This window comes from Lepus europaeus, chromosome 14 (genome assembly GCF_033115175.1).
Source record: "Lepus europaeus isolate LE1 chromosome 14, mLepTim1.pri, whole genome shotgun sequence".
Lineage (NCBI taxonomy): Eukaryota > Metazoa > Chordata > Mammalia > Lagomorpha > Leporidae > Lepus > Lepus europaeus.
The window spans coordinates 73,667,032-73,689,406 of NC_084840.1; the positions used below are offsets into that span (position 1 = coordinate 73,667,032).

The following is a 22,375-nucleotide window of genomic DNA, read 5'->3' on the forward strand; positions in this document are numbered from 1 at the left end:
TAACCTGCTGCGCCACAGCGCCAGCCCCAAAACTTTGTTTTTCAAGATTAACAAGCAAAGTAGCTCCCAATTTCATAATAGTACATAGAAATAATTCTGAAATTCAAGTGTAAAAAAAGCCCCCCACCAGACATAAGTTAAACTGTGAACCTCAACAAAAAACCGAATGACATGAAAAGGAGCATCAAATTTTCAGCACCTCTGCTATGAGAGGACTACTGAATGAAGAATTTCCTGAAGTGTAGGAAATCAGTCCAGCTATCACTGGAAATCAAAATGTTAGCAGACAGAAAAGTGTAATTGCCAGCAATAAAGTGCTCACTGAAAAATATCTCAACATGTAATTTGTGTATTTTGAAAACAGCATTAAGTCTGTCAAAGAGAATATTATTGTGAGCTCTCAGTCAAAAAGTTAGAATTACTGGGGCTGTACTGTGGTGCAGCAGGTTAAGCTATTGCCTGTGATGCTGGCACCCCATGTGGGAGCACTGATTCAAGTGGGTCCTGGCTGCTCTGCTTCCAATCCAGCTCCCTGCTAATGAGCCTGGGAAAGCAGCAGGAGAAGGTCCAACTGCCCACCCACATGGAAGACCCGGATGGAATTCTAGGCTCCTAGCTTCAACCTGGCTCAGTTGTGGCCATTGCCATCATCTGGGGGAGTGGACCAGAGGATGGAAGACCCCTCTCTCTTTCTAATAAATAAACAAATAAATAGACAGATACATTTTTTTTTCAAAGAGATTTATAGACATCATTGAGAACCATATTGTTGGCTGAAAAGCAGCATAAATTACTTCTGTATCATCTGATCAAGTATATTTTGAGATATTAATTAGAAACAATGACCAAGCCTTATGGGAGTCCTGCAGAGGCCCAATTCATCACCTCTCTCTCTCTCTCTCTCTTTTTTTTTTTTTTTTTGACAGGCAGAGTGGATAGTGAGAGAGAGAGAGAGAGAGAGAAAGGTCTTCCTTTGCCATTGGTTCACCCTCCAATGGCCACTGCGGCTGGCGTACCGCGCTGATCTGAAGCCAGGAGCCAGGTGCTTCTCCTGGTCTCCCATGGGGTGCAGGGCCCAAGCACTTGGGCCGTCCTCCACTGCCTTCCCGGGCCACAGCAGAGAGCTGGCCTGGAAGTGGGGCAACCGGGACAAAATCCAGCGCCCTGACCGGGACTAGAACCCAAGTGTGCCGGCGCCACAAAGCGGAGGATTAGCTTGTTGAGCCACGGCACCGGCCCCCAATTCATCACCTCTTATCTTGAGAGCTCACTGAGTAAGGGCAGGAATGTCCTGAGAGCAGAAAGAAGAGGGGGCAGTTACCAATTTTTCAGTTTAGTAGCCCCAGCTACCAGCACAAACAGCAGAGCTAAGCAAAAGAGCCCCTCCAGCCAAGCCGAAGAGTGCTGAAGTTAGAAGGACAAGGACAGAAGTTTCCTTTTCAGCACTTCTGAGAGGACAACATGGAAGAAAACATTTGAGAAACATGAGGGGAAGAATGCTTATTCCCCTACCTGGCTCCATTATTTATTCCATTGCCTTCATGAAAATTTACATTACTTTTTTTTTTTTTTTTGGTGTATTTATGTATTCATTCATTCATTCACCCATACATTCCTCATTTGGGTACAATGGCTGCCACTGGTCCAGGCTAAAGCGAGGGGTCCCAGAACACCATGTGGGTCTTCCATGTGGCAGAGGCCCAAAGACCTGGGCCATCTTCTGCTGCTTTCCCAGGAGCATTAGCAGGAGCTGGATCAGAAATGGAGCAGCTGGGACTCAAACTGATGTTTTGATATGGGATGCCAGCTTCTTAAAGAGGTGGCTTAAACTGCTATGACACAACGCTGGCCCTATGTTTTTCTTAATAATTTACCAACATTTAAAATCACCTTTTTTCATGAGGCTCCTTTTACACAACTTGGAGCCTTATAAATACAGTCACACGTTAAAACTTCACACACTCCATTAAATTAGTTTGTTGTGCTTTCTTCACAGAAATGAAAAAAAGAATGAATGCTTTAAGTTGGTCATCTTTGCCTATATATTCTCAATAGAATCAAACAACAAGATTGAGGTAACAAAACACATAGCAACTCTGCTGCCATTCACCCACCCACCACAGCAGATACGACTCACCCTCATTGGACTCTGCCACAGTGTCCAGATGGGACCTCAGAATCCTGAGCAACAGAGTTCTAAGCAGCTGCTCCTGGGCAAGCTGAAACCTACTTGCTATCTTGGCATCAAGGCAAGACTTGACTGTTAGGCCAGACTCAGATTATTTTAGCAATTAACTTGAATATGTTGTTTCTCCATTCGTACTTTATAGGAATTCAGATCATAATGTCAGGGTTAGGATTTTAAAATTATCTTTAGGGGCCGGCACTGTGGCGCAGCGGGTTAACACCCTGGCCCGAAGCGCCAGCATCCTATATGGGCACCGGTTCAAGACCCAGCTGCTCCTCTTCTGATCCAGCTCTCTGCTATGGCCTGGGAAAGCAGTGGAAGATGGTCCAAGCCTTTGGGCCCATGCACCCACATGGGAGACCCGGAAGAAGCTCCTGGCTTTGGATCGGTGCAGCTCCGACCATTGCGGCCACTTGGGGAGTGAACCATCAGATGGAAGACCTCTCTCTCTCTCTCTCTCTCTCTGTGCAACTCTTTCAAATATATAAATAAATCTTTAAAAAAATTATCTTTAATACAGAATACAGAGAATTCTGGATACCTATTGCTGGGGCAACACCTTAAATGATTTTTTAAAAACATTTATTATTTATTTGAAAGGCAGAGAGAGAGAGAAAAAGAGATCTTCCATCTGCTGATATACTCGTCAAACAGGCACAACAGGTCTGGGCCAGGCTGAAGCCAGCAGCCAGAAATTCCATTTTTTCCACCGCCTTCCCAGGTGCATTAACAGGGAGCTGGATGGGAAGTGGACCAGCTGGGACTCACATCAGCACTCTGACATGAGATGCTAGCAGTGCAAGTGGCATCTTAACCTGCTGCACCACAATGCCGACCTTATGTTAAAGGAATCTGAAGTCCTGGGAATGTTGTTTTAAATTTTAACTCTCAGGTCAAGGTATGGACTCACCATAGATCCCTTCAGAAGATAGTTTCCAAGGGTGTTAAGTTAAGGAAGAAACATGGGACAGGGTTTGGTACAGTGAGTTAAGCTGCTTCTAGGGACCCCTGCATCCCATATTGGAGTGCAAGTTAGAGTTCTGGCTGCTCTGCTTCTGATCCAGCTTCCAGTTAATGTATCTGGAGAGGCAGCAGATGATGGCTCAAGTGCTTGAGCCCCTGCCAGCCATGTGGGAGACTTGGATGAAGTTCCTGGCTCCTGGCTTTGGCCTGGCCCAGCCCTGGCTCTTGCAGGCATTTGGGGAGTGAGCCAGTGGATGGAAACATGCCTGCTCTCTCTCCTCTCTCTCCCTCTCCTTCCAAGTAGATGAAGAATAAATAAAAATCATAAAAAAAAAAATCTTTGTTTTTAAAAATGTTATCTGTCTGGCTTCATGGAAGAGTAGAGAACAGAGGAAACAATTAACCTCTCAAAGTACTTTTGTGGACCAAAGGGCAGAAGATATAGCTTCTTTAAGACTTAGAAACTAAATATTGTCTTGGAGATCTTCCAGCAAAAGGGTATAATTTGAACCCTGTAAAGCTTTTTCTTTTTCCCATAATTTCAAAAGATTCCATTCTCTGCCTGATCTTCAGCAATAAACACTCTCCCCAGCCCTGGACTATTCAAACTCTCCCTCTCTGAGTCCCATTCTGCTCATTATTTTCACTTCAAAAGAGTATCAGTTACCCAACGTGTGTACAAACTGAATAACTAAAGGAACATTATAGGAATCTCTTGGCTCTTTTCCATTATTCCTGACATGGAATAAGCCATGTATCCTTATGCTAACCAGAAAAGATACTGAAATCTGAATGCCATATAATTTTCACGTATCATATTTGTCTTTTAATTTTGTTCAATCCTTAAAACATATAAAAATTATTCTTAGCTTGTAGGCAATACAAAAGCAGGCGGTGGGCTGGATTTGGCTCATGGGCTGTTGTTTACTTATTTCCAGTTTAGACTCCCACTGTTAAAAAGGATGTTACTGACTAAATTCTATTTTACATAAAAATTCTGTAACTATGTGATTTCCTCTTTTCCTCCCTCTCTTATTTTAGCTTAAATATATATTTTACTTAATTTATCTCTTTGTGTGTTATAAGGGTTTTCTTGTATCTGCCCTGGGTCAAATGGTTAATCCTTCATATAACATGTAGGCTATTGCCTGCATACCTGGACACTTACATGTCTTATAGTAAGTATTATACTTTCAAGGGCAATTTGTCTAGAATGTCTGGTATTAAAATTTCCCTTAAAGTGGGCATTCTGTCCCAGAGTAATAGGATCTCTTTCTCATATTTTCAAATATGTTAAGTGTATGAGCGACTTGTTAAAAGAAGAAAATAGAACAAATAGCAGAATGACTGAAAGATGCTTAAGGGCAGATGAGATTTATGTAACAATCAATGTTCTTTTACAAATCTTACTTCTCTAAAGGTAATTAGAAAGCCTAACTTCTGTGTGGGAGTAAAGAGTAAGTAATGGTGAGCTACTGAGAAAACAGGAATAAATCTAAACTGGCGGGAGGGAGGAAAGTGTTAATGATGAATCTCTTCCCCTTAGAGAAAGGAATCCACATAAAAATTTCCAAGCAGACGGTTTGAAGAGCGACTTTAGGTCGTTTTCTGAGAGATGAGAATATTAGTCAAACTCTTGAAGGTAAGGTAGAGGGCATTAGGTATATCAGAGATACGGTTTGAAAAGAGATGAATCCATGGTATTTTTATTAGGTTTTTAAAGCTTGTCAGCAGGACAACCATTGTCTAGGTTTCTACTGGTATAACCAGGATTGTGAAAATTATCCATAGAATTTAGCTAAGAACAATCTGAGCCATCAGGACTTCTTTTTAGAGAATACACTCTCCTGGAAGACGGCCTCCCAACCATCTCTCATTATTAACACACATGTTGGATTTTCCTACTGTACCATATTTGGAGCAGATAGAATGACAGAGGCAGCAGCATAAAATACACACAGTCTTGAAGATGACAGAAGCCACTGAAAACATGGCAGAATTCCTGTTCTCTGTTCCACCCACTAAATAAATTAATGGGTCTTATTCTCACTTTTAAGGCTAAAAATTAAATAGCAACGGAATGTCTTATAAGCTTATTTTCCATATTTGATTGCCTTTAATGTAAACTACTTCATTTTTCAGGCTTATTTGGAAAAATAAGTTGTAAACTTTCACTTTTTAGCTTGTGAATTTAATTTAAATAACATAAAGCATGCTTTTAGAACAAGGAGAAGCATTTTCAACATAATTAAGAAAAAAAAATCAATGTTTCATTACATTACTAGCATCATTAAAGAGTACTGTGGGTTTTAATGCTTCCCCCCAAAACGGATAAAGGATAACTGTCCAACTAGCTGACTTTAAAGAAGGGTGGGAGTCTGTGAAAATGAGGACAAATAGCAGCAAACATCGGGTTTGCATTACTAGTTTCCTCTTCAAAAAAAAAAAAAAAAAAAAAAGCAAACAATGAAGACTTCAGTTGTTAACCATTAGATACTTTTACACCAAGCCTTTGGCAGTATCTTTGTTTTACAGGGACAGAAAAACAAAACAAACAAAAAAAAAAACACATGCCATCTGAGCAAGAAGAGGCTACTCATTTTCTGTTATGGCGGCAGAGAGGTGCCTGAGAAGGTATACCATTACAACTGCCCAATCCATTCAACACATAGTTTCTTATTTTTCAGATAACCAGGACCTTAAATATTATAAGAAACAATACTGTGGCGCTAGTCTTTTAAAAACAGAACAAGAACAAGAGAAAAGGGATCCTATGTGTTAAAGCAAAATACCTTGACTCAGAGGAAGAAATCAATAAAAACGTGAAGAGTTGTCAAAACAAAGCTTGACCCTATTTGTTCATACCTCAAAGGTTTTTCCAGTTCCAAATCCATTAGGAAAAGATAGAGAAGGTTAAATTGCATCTGTTTCAGTCTGATTCACAAATTTATACTTACATCTTGTCTTGGCCAGCACCAACTCGGAGAGTCAACCTGGGGATAACTGGACTTGGGGCTGGAACGACTGGTTCCACTTTTATCTGTGGAAGTTAGTACATTAGAGTTCAATAGGTTTTTTCAACAAAAGTACCTCCTACCTCTTTGACTGCCCCACCTCCAAAAACTTAACATACAAGACTAGGCCTCAAATATGGCTAAAATGCTAGATGTGAAGACAATCTGGGCTAGTCTAGGATTTTGTTTCTCAAAAACTAATGGCTACCTAGCATCATCAGAAATTTTATGAAATTTAATCATATATAGTTATTATTAGTTTGGGTTAGTCTCAGATTTTATCATATCAGAACTTTCAAACAAAAATTGTTATCTAAATCCTTTGGTGGAGCAGTTAAGTAACTGTCAGACTTAACATAAATAGACAAAGGCTGCAATGATTTTGTCCTTATATGATACAATCCATCTATTTATGGGCCTTGGCAAACATTAAACTCATCTTAAGTTTGCATTATCATATGAGAAAGCTGAAATATCGAGTCTACGTATAGCATTAAACTGTTCCATTTTTGAGTAGTAGTAAAAAGATCTAAAATGCTGTAAAAGAAAAAGATGCATATTCTTTTTAGGAAGGGTTTATGGCGAAGTCAATGACTGCTAAATAAGTTAAAAACCTCATAAATATTCGAGCTGTTAGTCAGAAAGGAAGCATACAATTTAAGTATAACATTAAAGAATCTCATCACAATTTTTTGGTTTGAAGATCTTTCAGCAACTATTCTGAATGAACAAATTAAATAAAAACATGGCAGTTCCAAATTATTATCTACATTAGAGTTTCTCATCTAGAGTTTGTTTTGGATTTTTGGTGGGAGAGTTCTTTGTTGTGCAGGACTCTTCCAAGCACTGCTAGTTGTGTCAGTATACTATATTCCAATAGTCAATTGCTTGTCACTGACAACTAGCGGCAAATCATTGATTTCTAGAACTCAAGCTCAAGAATTAAATCCTAGTGGAACAATGTGGTGGTTCTAAAAGGGAATGAATATATAATGCTCACTATATTATCCAGTTAACATGTTGCACATAAATTAAATCTACTATTTTCTTCTATGTATTTATCTCGAGTTCTTCTTCTTCTTTTTTTTTTTTTTAAATTCATCACCATACCGTTCTCTTCAACAGTGCTAGCACATAAGAGGTGTTCAATAAACATTTGTTCAATTAACACCTTATCTTGCAAGCACCCTCAACTCTCTTGCCTCTCAGTTATTCCACTATTTGTTCAGGACCAATCTAAAACTATCCTTCATAGCACTGGGTGACACCAAAGAAAAATTTCAAAACCCTTCAACTCCGTCTATGCCTTCATAAACTTTTTGTTTATTTGAATGACGCAGCTAACCCAGATAAGTAGAGAGATCATGTCTGTTTTGTTTATTGTATTTTTAGTGCTTATCATAAGGTCTAACAGGCAATAAGTGCTTCAGATCCATTTACATCCTGAATAGGAAGTACCGATTTCAAACCTTTAACTCTTTCAGGACCCTTCCCATTTTCCCCTTTCACTCATCAAACTCCACAAGAAAGGCTGTTGAGGCACTGGACGGGAGAACTCCTTCAATTCCCTACAAAATTCTCTGCATGCACCCCTCTATGAGATCTTCAACCTCTTTGTTCTGCTGATAATTTTTATTCACATTTTGTTCACATTTAAATGTGCTCAACTCTCTAAAAATTTATCTTTTCTTCAACCTCTAGCAACTTTTCTCACATTTTTCAATCGTGAATTTATTCTTTCTTTACTTCACTGTTTCTGTTTCTCCACCTCTTTACTCATCCCTTGACCGACTCCAATCTAATTTCTGCCCCACTCATGCCATTAAAACCATTCTTTGCAGACAGCATTCCCTAATGTCCAAGTGTGTTCTCTCCTTAGAAGGTCTTATCTACCCTCTCTTCACAAAGTTCTCTTATTTTTGCCTGATTCTACTTAGTCTTCTGCTCTTCTCACTCTACACCATCTGTAGAGATCTCATCCATGGCCATGGTTTCAGCTCTAAGTCGTAACTAAGCATGTTATATCTTCTACATTTCCCTTTCTAAACCAAAACTGACTGAAACTAAGATAAAAATGTAAGGTAGTTTACTGAACATTTTAAACTAAATGTTCTCTAAATATTTCATTTTACCACATATAACTCTTAATTTATTAATATCTCCTGCCAAATTCCCTCTTTAAAATAATCTCACTCACTCTTGCCTGACGTCTCCTTCATCGGTCAGTTGTTTATAGTACAGTACAGTGTTTATCCTCAAGAAGGCAAGGGTCTCAAGTGCAGGGATAGGGACAGGCATACATATAACTTTTAGCTAAGGTTTGTGCTTTCTCCAATTTTTTTTATTTTTGAACAAAACGTCCATACTGAAACAAATCTGAAAACCAATAGTCCAATCCAAATTTGGTGACATCGAAAGGCTTCCATACTTTATATGTTAGAAAGTAAATATAATTAAAATAAACAAATGTTTTTATATGCCACCTACAATTTGCCAATGTGCTTGGTTATTTTCTTGATGTTCTCATCTATACTTTTTTAACAAACATGTGGGACAGATATTACAGATTCTGTTTTACAGGTAAACAGAACATACTCACTTATGGAATAACCACTTTTCCTTTCTTCTTCATTCTCTTTTCCATTCCACTTCATATAAATAGCAAAAGTAGGATTAATGAAGTCTTTTTGATTTAGAGAATGAAAAATGACATACAGCTTCTATATTTCTTCAATTCTAAAACACGTTAGAGTCATATACCCATAAGTGATAAGGTATTAGGAGTTATACTTTTTATTTCTTCAACTCAAAACACTATTATTTAAGTATTTAAATACAACCTTTTCTTAAGCTTTATTTAAAAATAAAACTTTTGTCCTACCTTAAAAGAAATCTGCTTTACTAGTATTATGCTTTGCACTCTGTTTGGTCCATTTCTATTTGCCATACTGTACATACTACAACTTACAGTTGTATAATACTTCACAAAATGTGTCCCATATACTTTATTCAACTTGATAGTCACAACTCTGTATGGTGGGTGTGGAAGCATTATCACCCCTCAGAAAGGATAGTTTACATCAAGTGGCTTACCCAGAGTCACAAAGTCAGTAAAGGGCCTACATCCTGGTCTCCTGACACCAAATACAACTCCTGATCCACTTTACTGCTCCTTGACTCTCTGGGATACACTTTGAGCCCTTTTCTTAGTAAGGCTGATGTCCTAACTGAAGTTACTCATTTTCTTTGTCATTGTTTCTTTCTTTCTTTCTTTTTTTTTTTTGACAGGCACAGTGGACAGTGAGAGAGAGAGAGAGAGAGAGAGAGAGACAGAGAAAAAGGTCTTCCTTTGCCGTTGGTTTACCCTCCAATGCCGCTGTGACCGGCGCACCACGCTGATCTGAAGCCAGGAGCCAGGTGCTTCTCCTGGTCTCCCATGGGGTGCAGGGCCCAAGCACTTGGGCCATTCTCCACTGCACTCCCGGGCCACAGCCTCTGCCTGGCCTGGAAGATGGGCAACCGGTACAGAATCTGGCGCCCAGACCAGGATTAGCCTAGCCGCGGTGCCCAGCTATGTCATTGTTTCTTATGATGAATAACAAACACTTGTGAGATGACTAGGTTTAGTTGTAAAATTTTTTTCCCTTTATGTAAGGCTAACTAATTTACATGAAAATTTAGATTAACTTTGTTTTACCTCCATTTAACTAAACCAAACCAAATTTGGGTATTTAATGCTGTCTTAAATGTCTTGGCACAGGGCAAATGAACCAAGACAGGTCTATTTATGTTTTATTGAAAAAAAAAAAAAAGGTTAAATGATACAATATGTAAAAAACAAACAAAAATGGAGATAAATTTTATTAATTAGATTCAAAAGGTATGAATATGTCTGGAAGGCCAACAGGTATTCAGCCAACTGATTGAATTAATGATCCAGAACCTGCTACCTCAGCTCAAAGTATTATCTGTAATCAGGGTGACCATATCATCAAATTAAATATACCTTTTAGAGTGAAAGAGCTATTAATTATACCCCATAACAGGTATAAACCAGGACTGTCCCAGGAAACCACAGCACATGATAATCCTACCCAAAAATCACTTAAATACCTTAGTTTCATTCTTAAAGAAGTTAAATCAGATTCCAAATTGAAAAATTCAAGGAAGTATAGAAAGATTAATGACATTTAAAAAAAAAGACTCAGGACCGGTGGCGCTGTGGTGCAGCGGGTTAACGCCCTGGCCTGAAGCGCCAGAATCCCATATGGGCGCCGGTTCTAGTCCTGGCTGCTCCACTTCCGATCCAGCTCTCTGCTATGGCCCGGGAAAGCAGTAGAAGATGGCCCAAGTCCTTGGGCTCCTGCACTCGCTGTGGGAGACCCAGAAGAAGCTCCTGGCTCCTGATCAGTGTAGCTCTGAACACTGCAGCCAACTGGGGAGTGAACTATCAGATGGAACACCTCTTTGTCTCTCTCTCTCTCTCTCTCTCTGCCTCTCCTCTCTGGGCAACTCTTTCAAATCAAATAAAAAATAAATCTTAAAAAAAAAAAAAAAGACTTGAGAGGATTCTATTATAGAAAGTGATTTCTAAACAAAAATTTCTTTCTACATTTTTAATTTGACTTTATCTGAATGCTTACCAAAAATAAAAACAGAAAAGTAATTTCTGAAATTGTAAAATAATTTCTTATTTGTACTTCCCAGAAAATAACAAACTAAATGACAACAACCTGAATTACTTAAACAGTATGACTGATGCCATCATTTAATGGCAAGAAGCCAAAATGCAGGGACAGCATGAGCTGTTAAGGGTTAAAATAAAAGAAAAGCACTTTGGAGTAATGCTGCGAATTGGGGCGAGCAGAAGAGCATTTACAGTGGATTACTAAGCTTCCCAATTCACCAAAGAGGTAAAGTCCAGCAATATAAGACTCCTTTGTAGCTAACTAAAAATACATTGTCAGTGGATTTGTCCAGTTTTATGTATAAGCAATACTTCTTTCACCTGAACTAATACTAGTAGTCATATAAGCCCCTTATTGCCATGTGCTGCATTTTTTTTGCTAATCTTCAAGGATTTAGCTTCTTTGCCACATACCTCAGGGCACCAACTGATAAAGCTCTAACTCTCCATTTTTCCAGGACACCAGCAGTGCGGCCTTGCAAAAAATGAAAATCGCTCAAGAGATTTAAAGGGGAAATTTATTTTTAAAATCCTGACTTGAAGCAAAGAGGTGGATTTTTAAAAAGCTTATCTATAAAGAATCAGTTTAAATTTAAATTCTATCTTGGAACTCTTTCATGCATTCCAGCTTTAAAGTTTATCTTTTGACAGGGACTTTCTGCAAAGGTAATGGGCAGCTTTGTCAATATAATCTGTTCAGTCTTTTTTTTTTAATGTTAAACTCCTTTCATTAAAAAAAAAAACATATATTTTTACTAGCTAGGGTAGCAGCAAGTTCAGTAAGCACTGGTTCAGAGTCCCATCTATGCTGATATGTCAGAAAAAACTCCATAAACACTATCGACTTTGAAAAGCCAAATTTAATCACCCAGCATCTTGGGTGCTGAACTATGATTGGCAATCTTTTTGTTGTTTTAGCAATTAAGGTCTTTACATACATTATTTCCATATAGAAACACAGTCGAGTTACTTAAAATATTAAAAAGATAGTCAGAAGACGATGCATGGCTATGCTAAGTATAACAAATTGTATCCAGCATGGATGACAAATAGAATTCAGGCTTTTTGTAAATGCTCAGAGTTCATTTACATGAAGGGTTGGGAGGTGGCCTTTGGTAAACTTCTATAAATTCAAACATATTGATTTAAACATTAAGTTACAGGTTTTCTCTTGAACAATTATAACTAACAAGGGAATATTTCCCTGTCCTTTATTTATTGAAAATCCTGCATTTTGCTAGTTATGATCGGTGATGAGCACAGACTGGAAATGAGACTGTGCTCCTTTTTATAGAAGGGAAGACAGATGAGAACCTTCTGTTAAGGTACAAACCAAACAAGTAGGACAAACTACTCAAATTCAATAAAAGATTATTTGGGGGCCAATACTAAAAGATTGAGGGATAGAAGAAAGAAACACTAAAATTTTTAATTGTTTTGAATAACGAAGTCATTAAAGTTTGAGGACATTCCTGTTATTAAAACATGCAGCTACACAGGAGCTCTTTAAGGTCATTTCAAGCACTAAAATCTTATAGTCACGATGCCACCCTATTCTCAAGAATTAAGCCTTTTTTGCCCCTCTTGCTAGCATCCATCACTTGGATGCACCAAATCAGACAGAGGTAACTGGCCTGCGCAGACATTTTTTGGTGGTAAAGAACACAGGCTTTGGTCAGACAGAACCGATCAAGTCACAGTTCTCCCAACTTACTGCAGTAAGTCCCTCAATCTTTTTGTGCAGTTTTCTCAGTTGTAAAACAGGAACAACAATAACAAACCCTCAGGGCTGTTTGGAGGATTAAATAATGGAATTCTGGCCAGGTCTGCCACTCACACTTAACTCAGTAAGTGGTAGCTGTGAATGTCACTTACTATGCAGGTCAGTGGATTCAATAGCCAATGTTAGCTCAAGTAAAACAGTTCATCAATCAATAGACAATATTTTAGGGAATCCTCTATAGAATTTACAGTCTTTTTATTATAAGCAATTCTCAATTATCTACTGGTTGATTATCAACATTACTGGTTACCTAGAAGAAAACTCTAAACTGCCAGGCATACACTTAATTAATGACACAAACTCGTCTTCATTCAGTATTTCCTATGAGATAGCAGAAGAGAAGGGCTTTCATGTCAACATATTTTAAGGAAGTATGTTAACTATTGTTTTTAGGCACAGATAAGCTATCCTTTGTAATGATGCTGTATCTTCCTGGTACTGACTGGGAAGTAGAGATAAAGGTAAAGAAGCAGAGGGTTCCAGAAGTTAAGAGAAATTCATGGGTAACTAGGAAGTGGTAGAATTGGAATTTCCATTCAGGTCAGTTATACGGCCAAAGCCCATGTTCTCTGTGGGCCAGCACTGGGGCCCCTTTATCTGCATATAGTGATGTCATTTCCTGGATAAAACTCACTGCTTTTCCAGATCATATATTTGAAGAAGAGTAAAAAACATTTAAGTCTGATATATGGATTTTGGCTTACCTTCTTTTTAAGATTAAAAGTACAACTCTCCAATTCCTCTAACATAAATAACAAGATGTTTGCTTATTTTTTCACAAAGGTCCTTCCTCCAGAAAACACTTAAAATATCAAGAGTAAATTTTCATTGAAGTGATCCTGTACTTTATCTAACTCCCAAAGATCCATGTTTTGAAATAAATTAAGTCATGTAATACACAGATTGCCATGCCAAGAAAGAAAAATATCAAAATGCTCTGAAGTGTGCTATTAGGTTTATACTGCTAAAGGCTTGTGGCTATGTTTCTCACTTGTCAATAGTGTTGCTGAAACATGCTTTTCACAAAAAGTTTGGTTCTGTTTTAGTTATCATCAATTCAAACTAATTAGAGAGGCAGAGAGACAACAGAGTGAGCTCCCATCTGCTGGTTCACTCCTCAGGTGCCTGTCATAGCTGATCCCCTGGCTGGGCCTGTAGGGAACAAGGAATGCAATCCAGATCTCCCACATAGGTGGCAGGGACCTCACAACTGGAGTCATCATCACTACCTCCAAGGTCTGCTTTAGCAGGAAGCGGAAGTGAGAAACAGGAGCCAGGTATTAAACTCAGGTACTCTGATATAGGATGCAGGTATCTTAATTGGTGTCCTAATTACTAGGCTTACCATCTATCCCTGGTTATATTTTAAACAAGTGACAAATCAGACTCCTAACCTTGACTAATGCATACTACTGCCCACAAAGGGGACCTAAAAGCTTGCATACATAATTTCTCCGACCCTATTTTTAACTTAATGTAAGAAAGTATAGTGGTTAGAAACATAAATTATAGCATGTGAAATATTCACATGCTATAGGCTGAAATTCTGGCTTAGTAAGTGTGTGATCACTTACTAAGTGTGTGATTTAAGGTTTATTAATCTCTTTAAGCCTCAGTTTCTCATCTTAAAAGGATATTCATGGTCGTATCTACCTTAGAGGGTTATGGTAAGTACTTAAACTTACAAAAAGTGCATGGTGTCTAGCACATAATAATTATTCAGTGTTAACTATTACTATTTTGCTTGTTTCAGTGTTATAATTAACTCTAAAGATAAAATAGTTAAGAATCAGGTAAGTATGCTAACGTGCAAAAACTTATCCCAGATCTGACTCCAGGTCTGCTAGATTCCAAAACCCAAAGCTCCTTCTACAAACCAAGCAAATTCCCATTTAATTAACAGTATCTTTATTGGTACTTGGCATTGATAAATGTGGATAAGGCTGGTATAACCTTTATGAGGATAAATAAATATGGAGACAATTTTAAAAAATTAAAATAAATGCTCTTACTTTCTGATCTGAGTCAATGTTCTTAAGGGTAGCTGCGGGGGCTAGAGCCGTGGCACAAGAGGTTAATCCTCCGCCTGCAGTGCCAGCATCCCATATGGGCACTGGTTCTAGTCCCGGCTGCTCCTCTTCCAATCCAGCTCTCGGCTGTGGCCTGGGATAGCAGTAGAAGATGGCCCAAGTCCTTGGGCTCCTGCACCCACATGGGAGACCCAGAAGCACCTGGCTCCTGGCTTTGGCCATTTGGGGAGTGAACCAATGGAAGGAAGACCTTTCTCTCTGTCTCTCCCTGTCTGTAACTCTACCTCTCAAATAAATAAATAAAATCTTTAAAAAAAAAAAAAAAAAAAAAGAGTAGCTGCGGTGAGTTAGTTGGTCAGGACGACAAAAAAGGAGAAAGAGATTGTAACCTTCACTCTTTTGACCTGAAACATTTATTGGGATAATTTAGATGTGCCCCATTTTTAGCGACCCTGTTGCCTTACTTCTGTGGATATGTAAACAAATTTTTAGACCGTATGTAACATGATTCCAGGTATAGTTTCATTTGCTTATATGGCTTGATAACTGGGGGGATTAAGTGAGATAGAATAAAGAGAAGTCTTAATGCTTTCATTAATTTCCCATTTCTAGTTTTGTCAATGGCATTTCCATGGGTTGCACTACTTTTACCCTTTCCTATCTGTATAAAGGACTAAAATTTAAGAGAATGCCAAGGAGGTAGAAGTACATTTTTTTAAACTGTAAAAGTAGCCTACTCACTCATACTAATATAGGTTAGCCAGTATGATCCAAGGAAGTGGAAAACTCTAGGTTTCCACATTTTAAAGATTGATTCAAAATGCTAACACTCACCACCTTCATCTCCATTCACATGTGTAATCCTCAAGTAAGCAACTTGCTCAATTTCATGAAAGTCAGGATTTTAATTTAGGCCTAACTCTACAGACAACACCAACTATTATTTTTAAAGATCTTATAGTTGACTCTGATAAACTTTCACCTCTTGTCATTAATATGACCCATACCCCCTGAAAACTGATGTAAGGATTTTTATCCTTTCATAAGGTGAAATCTGTGGGTGAGTAACAGAGCCTTTGCTTCCTACCATGGTAGTCTGAGACTTGACTTTTCCAAATCAGGTAGGCAGGTAGCTGCTGAGAAAGGCCATGAACTGCTGGGCTCCACTTAAATCCATAATGGCTGTTGAAAGAACTCCATTGACTTTCCAAAGTTCAGGTGGTAATGAAAGCAAGAGTACCCGGTTTAATTTACTGAGTGCTTAGCTGCCAGGTTACTAGGTACCTGATGGGTAAATAACTAATTGCTATCAAGCAGTACCTCAAGCAATAGATACTTCAAAGTGTGAAGTATATTTGTAGTGCAAGTGATGTGGCTTTTGTTAGCTATGTGATCTTGATCTTGGACAAGTTACTCTCTCAGGCGGTTTCTCATCCATAAATGCTGATAATAATACCTGTTGGACACAGGTCACAGGTGTTTTAGGGTGAGAAAATAAAATGGGTGAAAGTGCTTTAAAGCCTGGTAAGTACTATATATATATAGCATCATCATCTAAGGAAAACATGTTGAACATGGAAATAAGAGTTGGATTTTTGTGTCTTGTTAACTTTCCAAGATTTAGTTACTGGCATCAGAATTTCCATTCACCTTCTTTAGATTTAGGGGACAAAGTAAGAATAGGCAGAAGAGTGCGAGTCACCATCGCTGCTAACAACTAAACTAATGTTCTAGGTAAGTTAAAAATGCCTGTTATTGATAATATTACATCTGCTGGAAGTGAAATCTATCATATTTTATTACATGCAAAAAAAAAAAAATCAATGGGTATTACCTGGTAGCCAAGCTCAAACAAAGCCAACAGCTTCTAGAGGGCAGGGAGAAGATCTCTGAGCATGGCAACAGGAATACTTACACACATTTTTGTGGGAAACTTTAGAAGAAATTTAACAGGTCAACCACTATAACCCCAATAGCTGTGGACAGAACAGCAAAGTCAAGAGAGCAAAGACAAAAGGACTGAGGTCCTGGGTCCTACAAAACAGCAGGATCTACATCAATTTCTCTAGCGGGTCTCTAGGAAAGTCTGATTTACTGACATGGCAATGTGGTAAAACATTTTTACCATGTAAAATTACTTTCTGCCTACCAGCTAAGCTGCTGTATCAGCCTCGCAGCGGGTGGAGAACGTATAAGGCCCGCATAATTATTTGGTCTAGCCCTTTCAAGAAAACCACAGGTGGGCTTTGAAATCCAAATCCAATCAATCCGGCCAGCTCCGCAGCTCAATAGGTTAATCCTACGCGCCTTGCGCTGCTGGCACACCGGGTTCTAGTCCCGGTCGGTCAGGGCACCGGATTCTGTCCCGGTTGCCCCTCTTCCAGGCCAGCTCTCTGCTATGGCCCGGGAGTGCAGTGGAGGATGGCCTAAGTGCTTGGGCCCTGCACCCGTATGGGAGACCAGGAGAAGCACCTGGCTCCTGGCTTCGGATCAGTGCAGTGCGCCGGCTGCAGCGCCCATTGGAGGGTGAACCAACGGTAAAGAAAGACCTTTCTGTCTCTCTCTCACTGTGTCCACTCTGCCTGCCCCCCCCCCCAAAAAAAAAAGAAAAGAAAGAAATTCAATCAATCTATAATTTTTAGGTTGATGATTTTGTATGGCCCGTGAATGTTATAAATGGCCCTTGGCAGAAAGAACTCCCCACCCCTGCTGGATACTCAGCCTTTGATACTCAGAAATCTGTCCTAATCTTAGAAAGCAGAAGGAACAAGAGATGCTATGGGAAGTGCTGCAGACAGCCACAACTCCACACGCATGCCAGAATGGCTCACCAAAAAGAAAATCCCATCAATGGGCCTTCCATGGGCCTTGTGATCATCCTCAAGTAGTGCCATGGTTTTGTACACCCTTAGAAAAATGGATGCTTTCTTATAAAATATGTTCACATATAACAATTAACAGAAATATTATTCAGTTAGGATTATAGATTTTCAAAAAATTACAGAGATTAGTATGGCTAACAGTTTACAGTCTGTGAATAGAGTCCTCTTAGGCTATGAATTTTTAACATCTTCTAGTGTATAGGGGGCTTGATTAGAAATTTATGGGGTTTATGGGGGCCAGTGCTGCGGCGTAGCAGGTGAAGCTGCCGCCTGCAGGGCCAGCATCCCATATGGGCGCCAGTTCGAGTCCCGGCTGCTTCACTTCTGATCCAGTTCTCTGCTATGGCCTGGGAAAGCAAGAGAGGACAGCCCAAGTTCTCGGGCCCCTGCAGCCATATAGGAGACCCAGAAGCTCTTGGCTCTTGGCTTCGGATTGGCCCAACTCTGGCTGTTGCAGCCATTTGGGGAGTGAACCAGAGGATGGAAGGCCTCTCTCTCTGTGCCTCTGCCTCTCTATAATTCGGCCTTTCAAATAAATAAATTAATTAAAAAAATAAATTTATGGGATTTAGAATTAAAATTTGTAACCTTATTACAAACACATTTCCAGTTAAGCTATGAGTAATTTACATGCAAAACACAGACATAGTTGCTGGCTCCTTTCACCTGTATTTCTCATTAGACCCAATACTGAAAACGATGGGCTGCTTACTTTTTCGTGTTTGTGTTTCTCCTTCTCTTTTTCTCTCTTCTCTCTCTCTTTTTTCTCTTTCTCTCTTTCCTTCTCTTTCTTCTCCTTTTCCTTCTCTTTCTCTCTCTTTTTCTTCTTCTCCTTTTTGTCTTTTTTCCTCTCTTTCTCCTTAGGTTTCTCTTTTTCCTCGAACAGTTTTTCTGGAAGCATTGGTGACAAAGAAGGTAGCATGGATGGGACCCTCACGGCTGCAGCAGGGCTGAATAAGGGCAAGGCCATTTCTTTGGGGGGCAACACCAGTGGGGTCGGTGGGGCTTTCATCTTATCGTCTCTGCCTTTATCTTTACCTTTTTCTTTTTCTCTCTTATCTTTATCTTTTTTGCCTTTTTCTCTGTCTTTCTTCTTATCTTTATGTTTCTCTTTCTCCTTCCTCACAATTCCATCTTTCAATCTCACTTTTGAATCAACTTCTTCAAATTCTTTTATTTTAAACTTATAGGGATCTGAGTCTTCATCTTTAAGAAATTCCTTCCACGGATACTTTGCTTCTTTGCTGGCTTCCTTTTCCTTCTCTTTCTCCTTCACTTTCTCCTTCTCTTTATTTTTTTCCTTGCTTTTGTCTTTCTCCCTCTCCTTATCTCTCTGCTTTTCTTTCTTTTTCATTTTAGTCTTTAGTTCCTTTTTCAACTTCTTCTTTACCTCCACTGAGGAAGGCAGTTTGGGTTTCTCCTCATATACCTTGTGGAGAGGTTCGGGAGTGGGAGGAGAAACTGAAGGGGAAGAGGTGTAAGTAAAGTTGGGAGGCATATTTGCCGGTGTTCCCATCTTTGCTTTACGCACAACCTCATCAATCGAGGCGTCCATTGTCCATGAGTTATCAGAACTTGAGGTTCCACCAGAAAGAGGCAGAGGAGTGGATCCTGACTTCGTGAAATTGTTTGAGGAAGTAGAAGCTTTTGGAGTGGCACACTCCGAACCTGAAATTCTCTTAGGGCTGGTAAAAATATCTCCTTCGGATTCTGATCCAGAAGAAAATTCAAAAGGATCTGGCTCTCGTTCAGCACAGGCTCGTGCAATCACAGCATCAATAGAGTCATCAATTGTTTTATCTGTGACAACAGCCTTTTTCGGCTGAATCTCACTGTTCAGTTTCCCAGCATCGGGGGGTGTTTGTGCTTGTTTCACCTGAATGGTCTCTTTATTGATTTTTTCACTTATTGTAGCTGAAGGAGTCCTATTTGGTGTTTCAGGTCTGACAGGTGGTTGGGGAATATGAGTCATAACCTTGGGGCTCTTGGGGCTCTTGGGGCTCTTAGAACGTCCAGGTGATTTCTTTTCTTTGGATATAGTTTTTGGTGACCGAATAGGACTTCCAACCATTGCTGGGGACTGGGTGGTTTTAGGTGACTTAGTCTTCTGCCCTGGAGAACTTGTTTTAGTCTTAGTTTTAGGAGTAAAAGACTTTGCTTCTAATGGTTTTGCAGTTGGCATTTGTGATTTTGCAACTGGAGCCAACATTGGTGGCTCTGGTGAAGGAGGTGCTAAGTCTGTATTGTCCTGTACATGAACTGGAGAAAGCATTGGTGGAATCTTTTGAGGATTTATTGAGCTGAGTGGTTCTCGAGCTTCCAATAATACTATATCTAAGTTGTCTCCTTTCGTGCTTAACAGTCGCGGTCGCTTCATGGCCGGCATTTCTTCAGCTTCAGGACTATCCAATGGTCTTTTACCCAAGAAATTCTCATCATTAATAATTTCCTCCTCCTCCAGTTCATCATCTTCTTCCAGGGGAACTTGCATGGCTTCTGCTGATGTGCCTCCATCAGTGGGTACCTGCTCTTCTTCTTCCTCTGGCAAAGGATGAAAAAAGAAGTGTTACTGCAATGAAATACAGTCTAACAAATAAAAACAATGTTTCAAACAGGCTTCCTTGGAAAGACAGAAACTTACTGACAGTATTCAAAGACTAAATCTTATTCAAAGACTAAGATTTCAAGGATTTTCCAAAGCTGTGTGTCATCATTCTTTTAAGAGTGCCATGTGACAGCAGATTATAAACTAGTTATTTCCCTTTTAAGTAGCGTGGCTCTAACTTCAGGACCTGGAGTTCACTAAGTACTTCCAGTTTGTCTTCCCTTGCTTCCTTAATTAATTCTTTTCCTAACTTGAGTGAATACTCTCCTTCTCTTTCCATCCCCCTTTCATGTGTAGACACATGTGTGCCCCTCTCTCAAAGTCAAATGACAGAAAGGCATACTTTTAAAGGGCTGCTATAACCAGTTTTGATTTTCTGGACACAGTTCACATGCCACCTTGTATCTTCTGTTTTATTTGCTTGGTATCAGACAACATGGTCTAATGGAACACATTTGGCTTGCCCAATGGTGTTTCAGATAGAGTGCTGGCACAACGGAGCAAAAGATATTAGGCACTCTCTTAACCTCTTTGAGCCTGTTTCTTGACCTTGCAAAAGGGGCTAATGTTACTTGCTTGCCGGCTTGACTGAGATGTTGTAAAATCAGATTATTTGTTATTATTAACAAAGCATATAATGCACAGTGTTAAGGGGTGAAAGAGCTAATGGAATAAATCAAAAATAAATCATGACCTAAAACAGCTCACAGATCAGCAGGGGAAATAATATATGTGTACAGCACATAGCAAGTGATTAGTGCCATAAATAAAGCACCACAGCAATTCAGAGGAGAGGCAGATTACTGCAATGCCACGCACGTGCTGAAGACTTTGGTAATTACGTAGAATCTAGGGTGTTATGGAGCATTTGGGGCTGTTGGAGGCTGGGAGTTGGAAATCCAAGATGAAGGGTCAGATGACAAAGAGAAGGAGGTGAAACACAGGAAGTATATAAGCACCAAGGATCATTTAATTTGTCTGGAAAGCAGCATATAAAATGGGTATGAAAAGGGGAGGAGTAAAACATTTAGTAACATTGGATTCAGACTCTAGAACTTTGGAATTCTGCAAGAATGAACAAAGATCTTTTTTCTACTGGTAGTTTGGACATAGTGACAGTTTTTACAAAACAGAGAAAAACATCAAGCATGTGTATTAGGAAAATTATACTGGCAGGAACACACAGGATGGCTAGGGATTCTAAGTGGGGGGAGTTAGGGGTTTTTGAAATGATGTAGGTAAGAGGCAATAAGGGTCAGGACTAGAATAATGCTAATAAATAGGAAGCAATGAAGGCCAATGATATAGTAAAGATAGAATAGAATATGATAAATGAACAGGTGTAAGAGTTGAGGAAGAGCTCAAACACAATTTCCAGGTGCTGAGCCCTGCTGAGTAATAAATGCAGTCAATAATAGAAATAGGAAATAGTGGAGTCAGAGCTGTGGCACAGCAGGTAATGTGGGCGCCTGTTTGAGCCTTGGCTGCTCCACTTCAGACCCAGCTCTTTGCTATGGCCTAGGAAAGCAGTGGAAGATGGTCCAGGTCCCTGGGTCCCTATACTCGAGTGGGAGACCCAGAAGAAGTGCCTGGCTCCTGATTGGCCCAGCTCCAGCTGTTGCAGCCATTTGAAGAATGAACCAGCAGATAGAAGGCCTCTCTCTCTCTCTCTCTCTCTCTGCTTCTGCCTCTTTGTAACTCTGCATTTCAAATAAATAAATAAATAACTCTTTTTTTTAACAAAAAAACAGGAAACAGAGAAGGATGATGATTACTAGCTTAATCTCTAGATACAGAGTTTGATGAATATTTTACTCAGTGATGTCCAGAGAGAGTGTGTGTGTGAGAGAGAGAGAGAGAGGGAGAGAGAAAGACCTTCCATCCACTGGTTCACTCCCCAAATGGCTGTAACGGCCAAGGCTGGGCCAGGCCAAAACCAGCAGCCAGGAACTTCTTCCAGGTCTTCCATGGGGGTGCAGGGGCCCAACACTTGGGTCATCTTCCACTGCCCTCCAAGGCACACCAGCAGGGAGCTGGATCAGAAGTAGAGCAGCCAGGACCTAAACCGGTGGCTGCCCACATGGGATGCTGGCGTGGCCGGAGGTGGCTCTACCTGCTACACCACAATACTGGTCCCCAGCCTTAAACTTTTAATAGGAACAGAAAAACATATAAAGATATTTAAAACAGATTTTTAAACTAGAAACTATCTGCCATCTACCA

The 22,375-nt window shown here is 39.7% G+C and overlaps 1 protein-coding gene across 2 annotated transcripts in view; it reads right to left on the minus strand.

Annotated features, from left to right (window-relative positions):
- The window catches only part of TAF3 (TATA-box binding protein associated factor 3), a 216,488-nt gene that overhangs the window by 37,235 nt on the left and 156,878 nt on the right, over positions 1 to 22,375 (minus strand). For both annotated transcript variants that reach the window (XM_062210940.1, XM_062210939.1), the window contains 2 exons: positions 18,260 to 20,088; positions 6,109 to 6,191 (listed from right to left, as the gene is read on the minus strand). In XM_062210940.1, the coding sequence (XP_062066924.1) occupies positions 6,109 to 6,191; positions 18,260 to 20,088 (1,912 nt within the window). The remainder of the gene's footprint in view (positions 1 to 6,108; positions 6,192 to 18,259; positions 20,089 to 22,375) is intronic.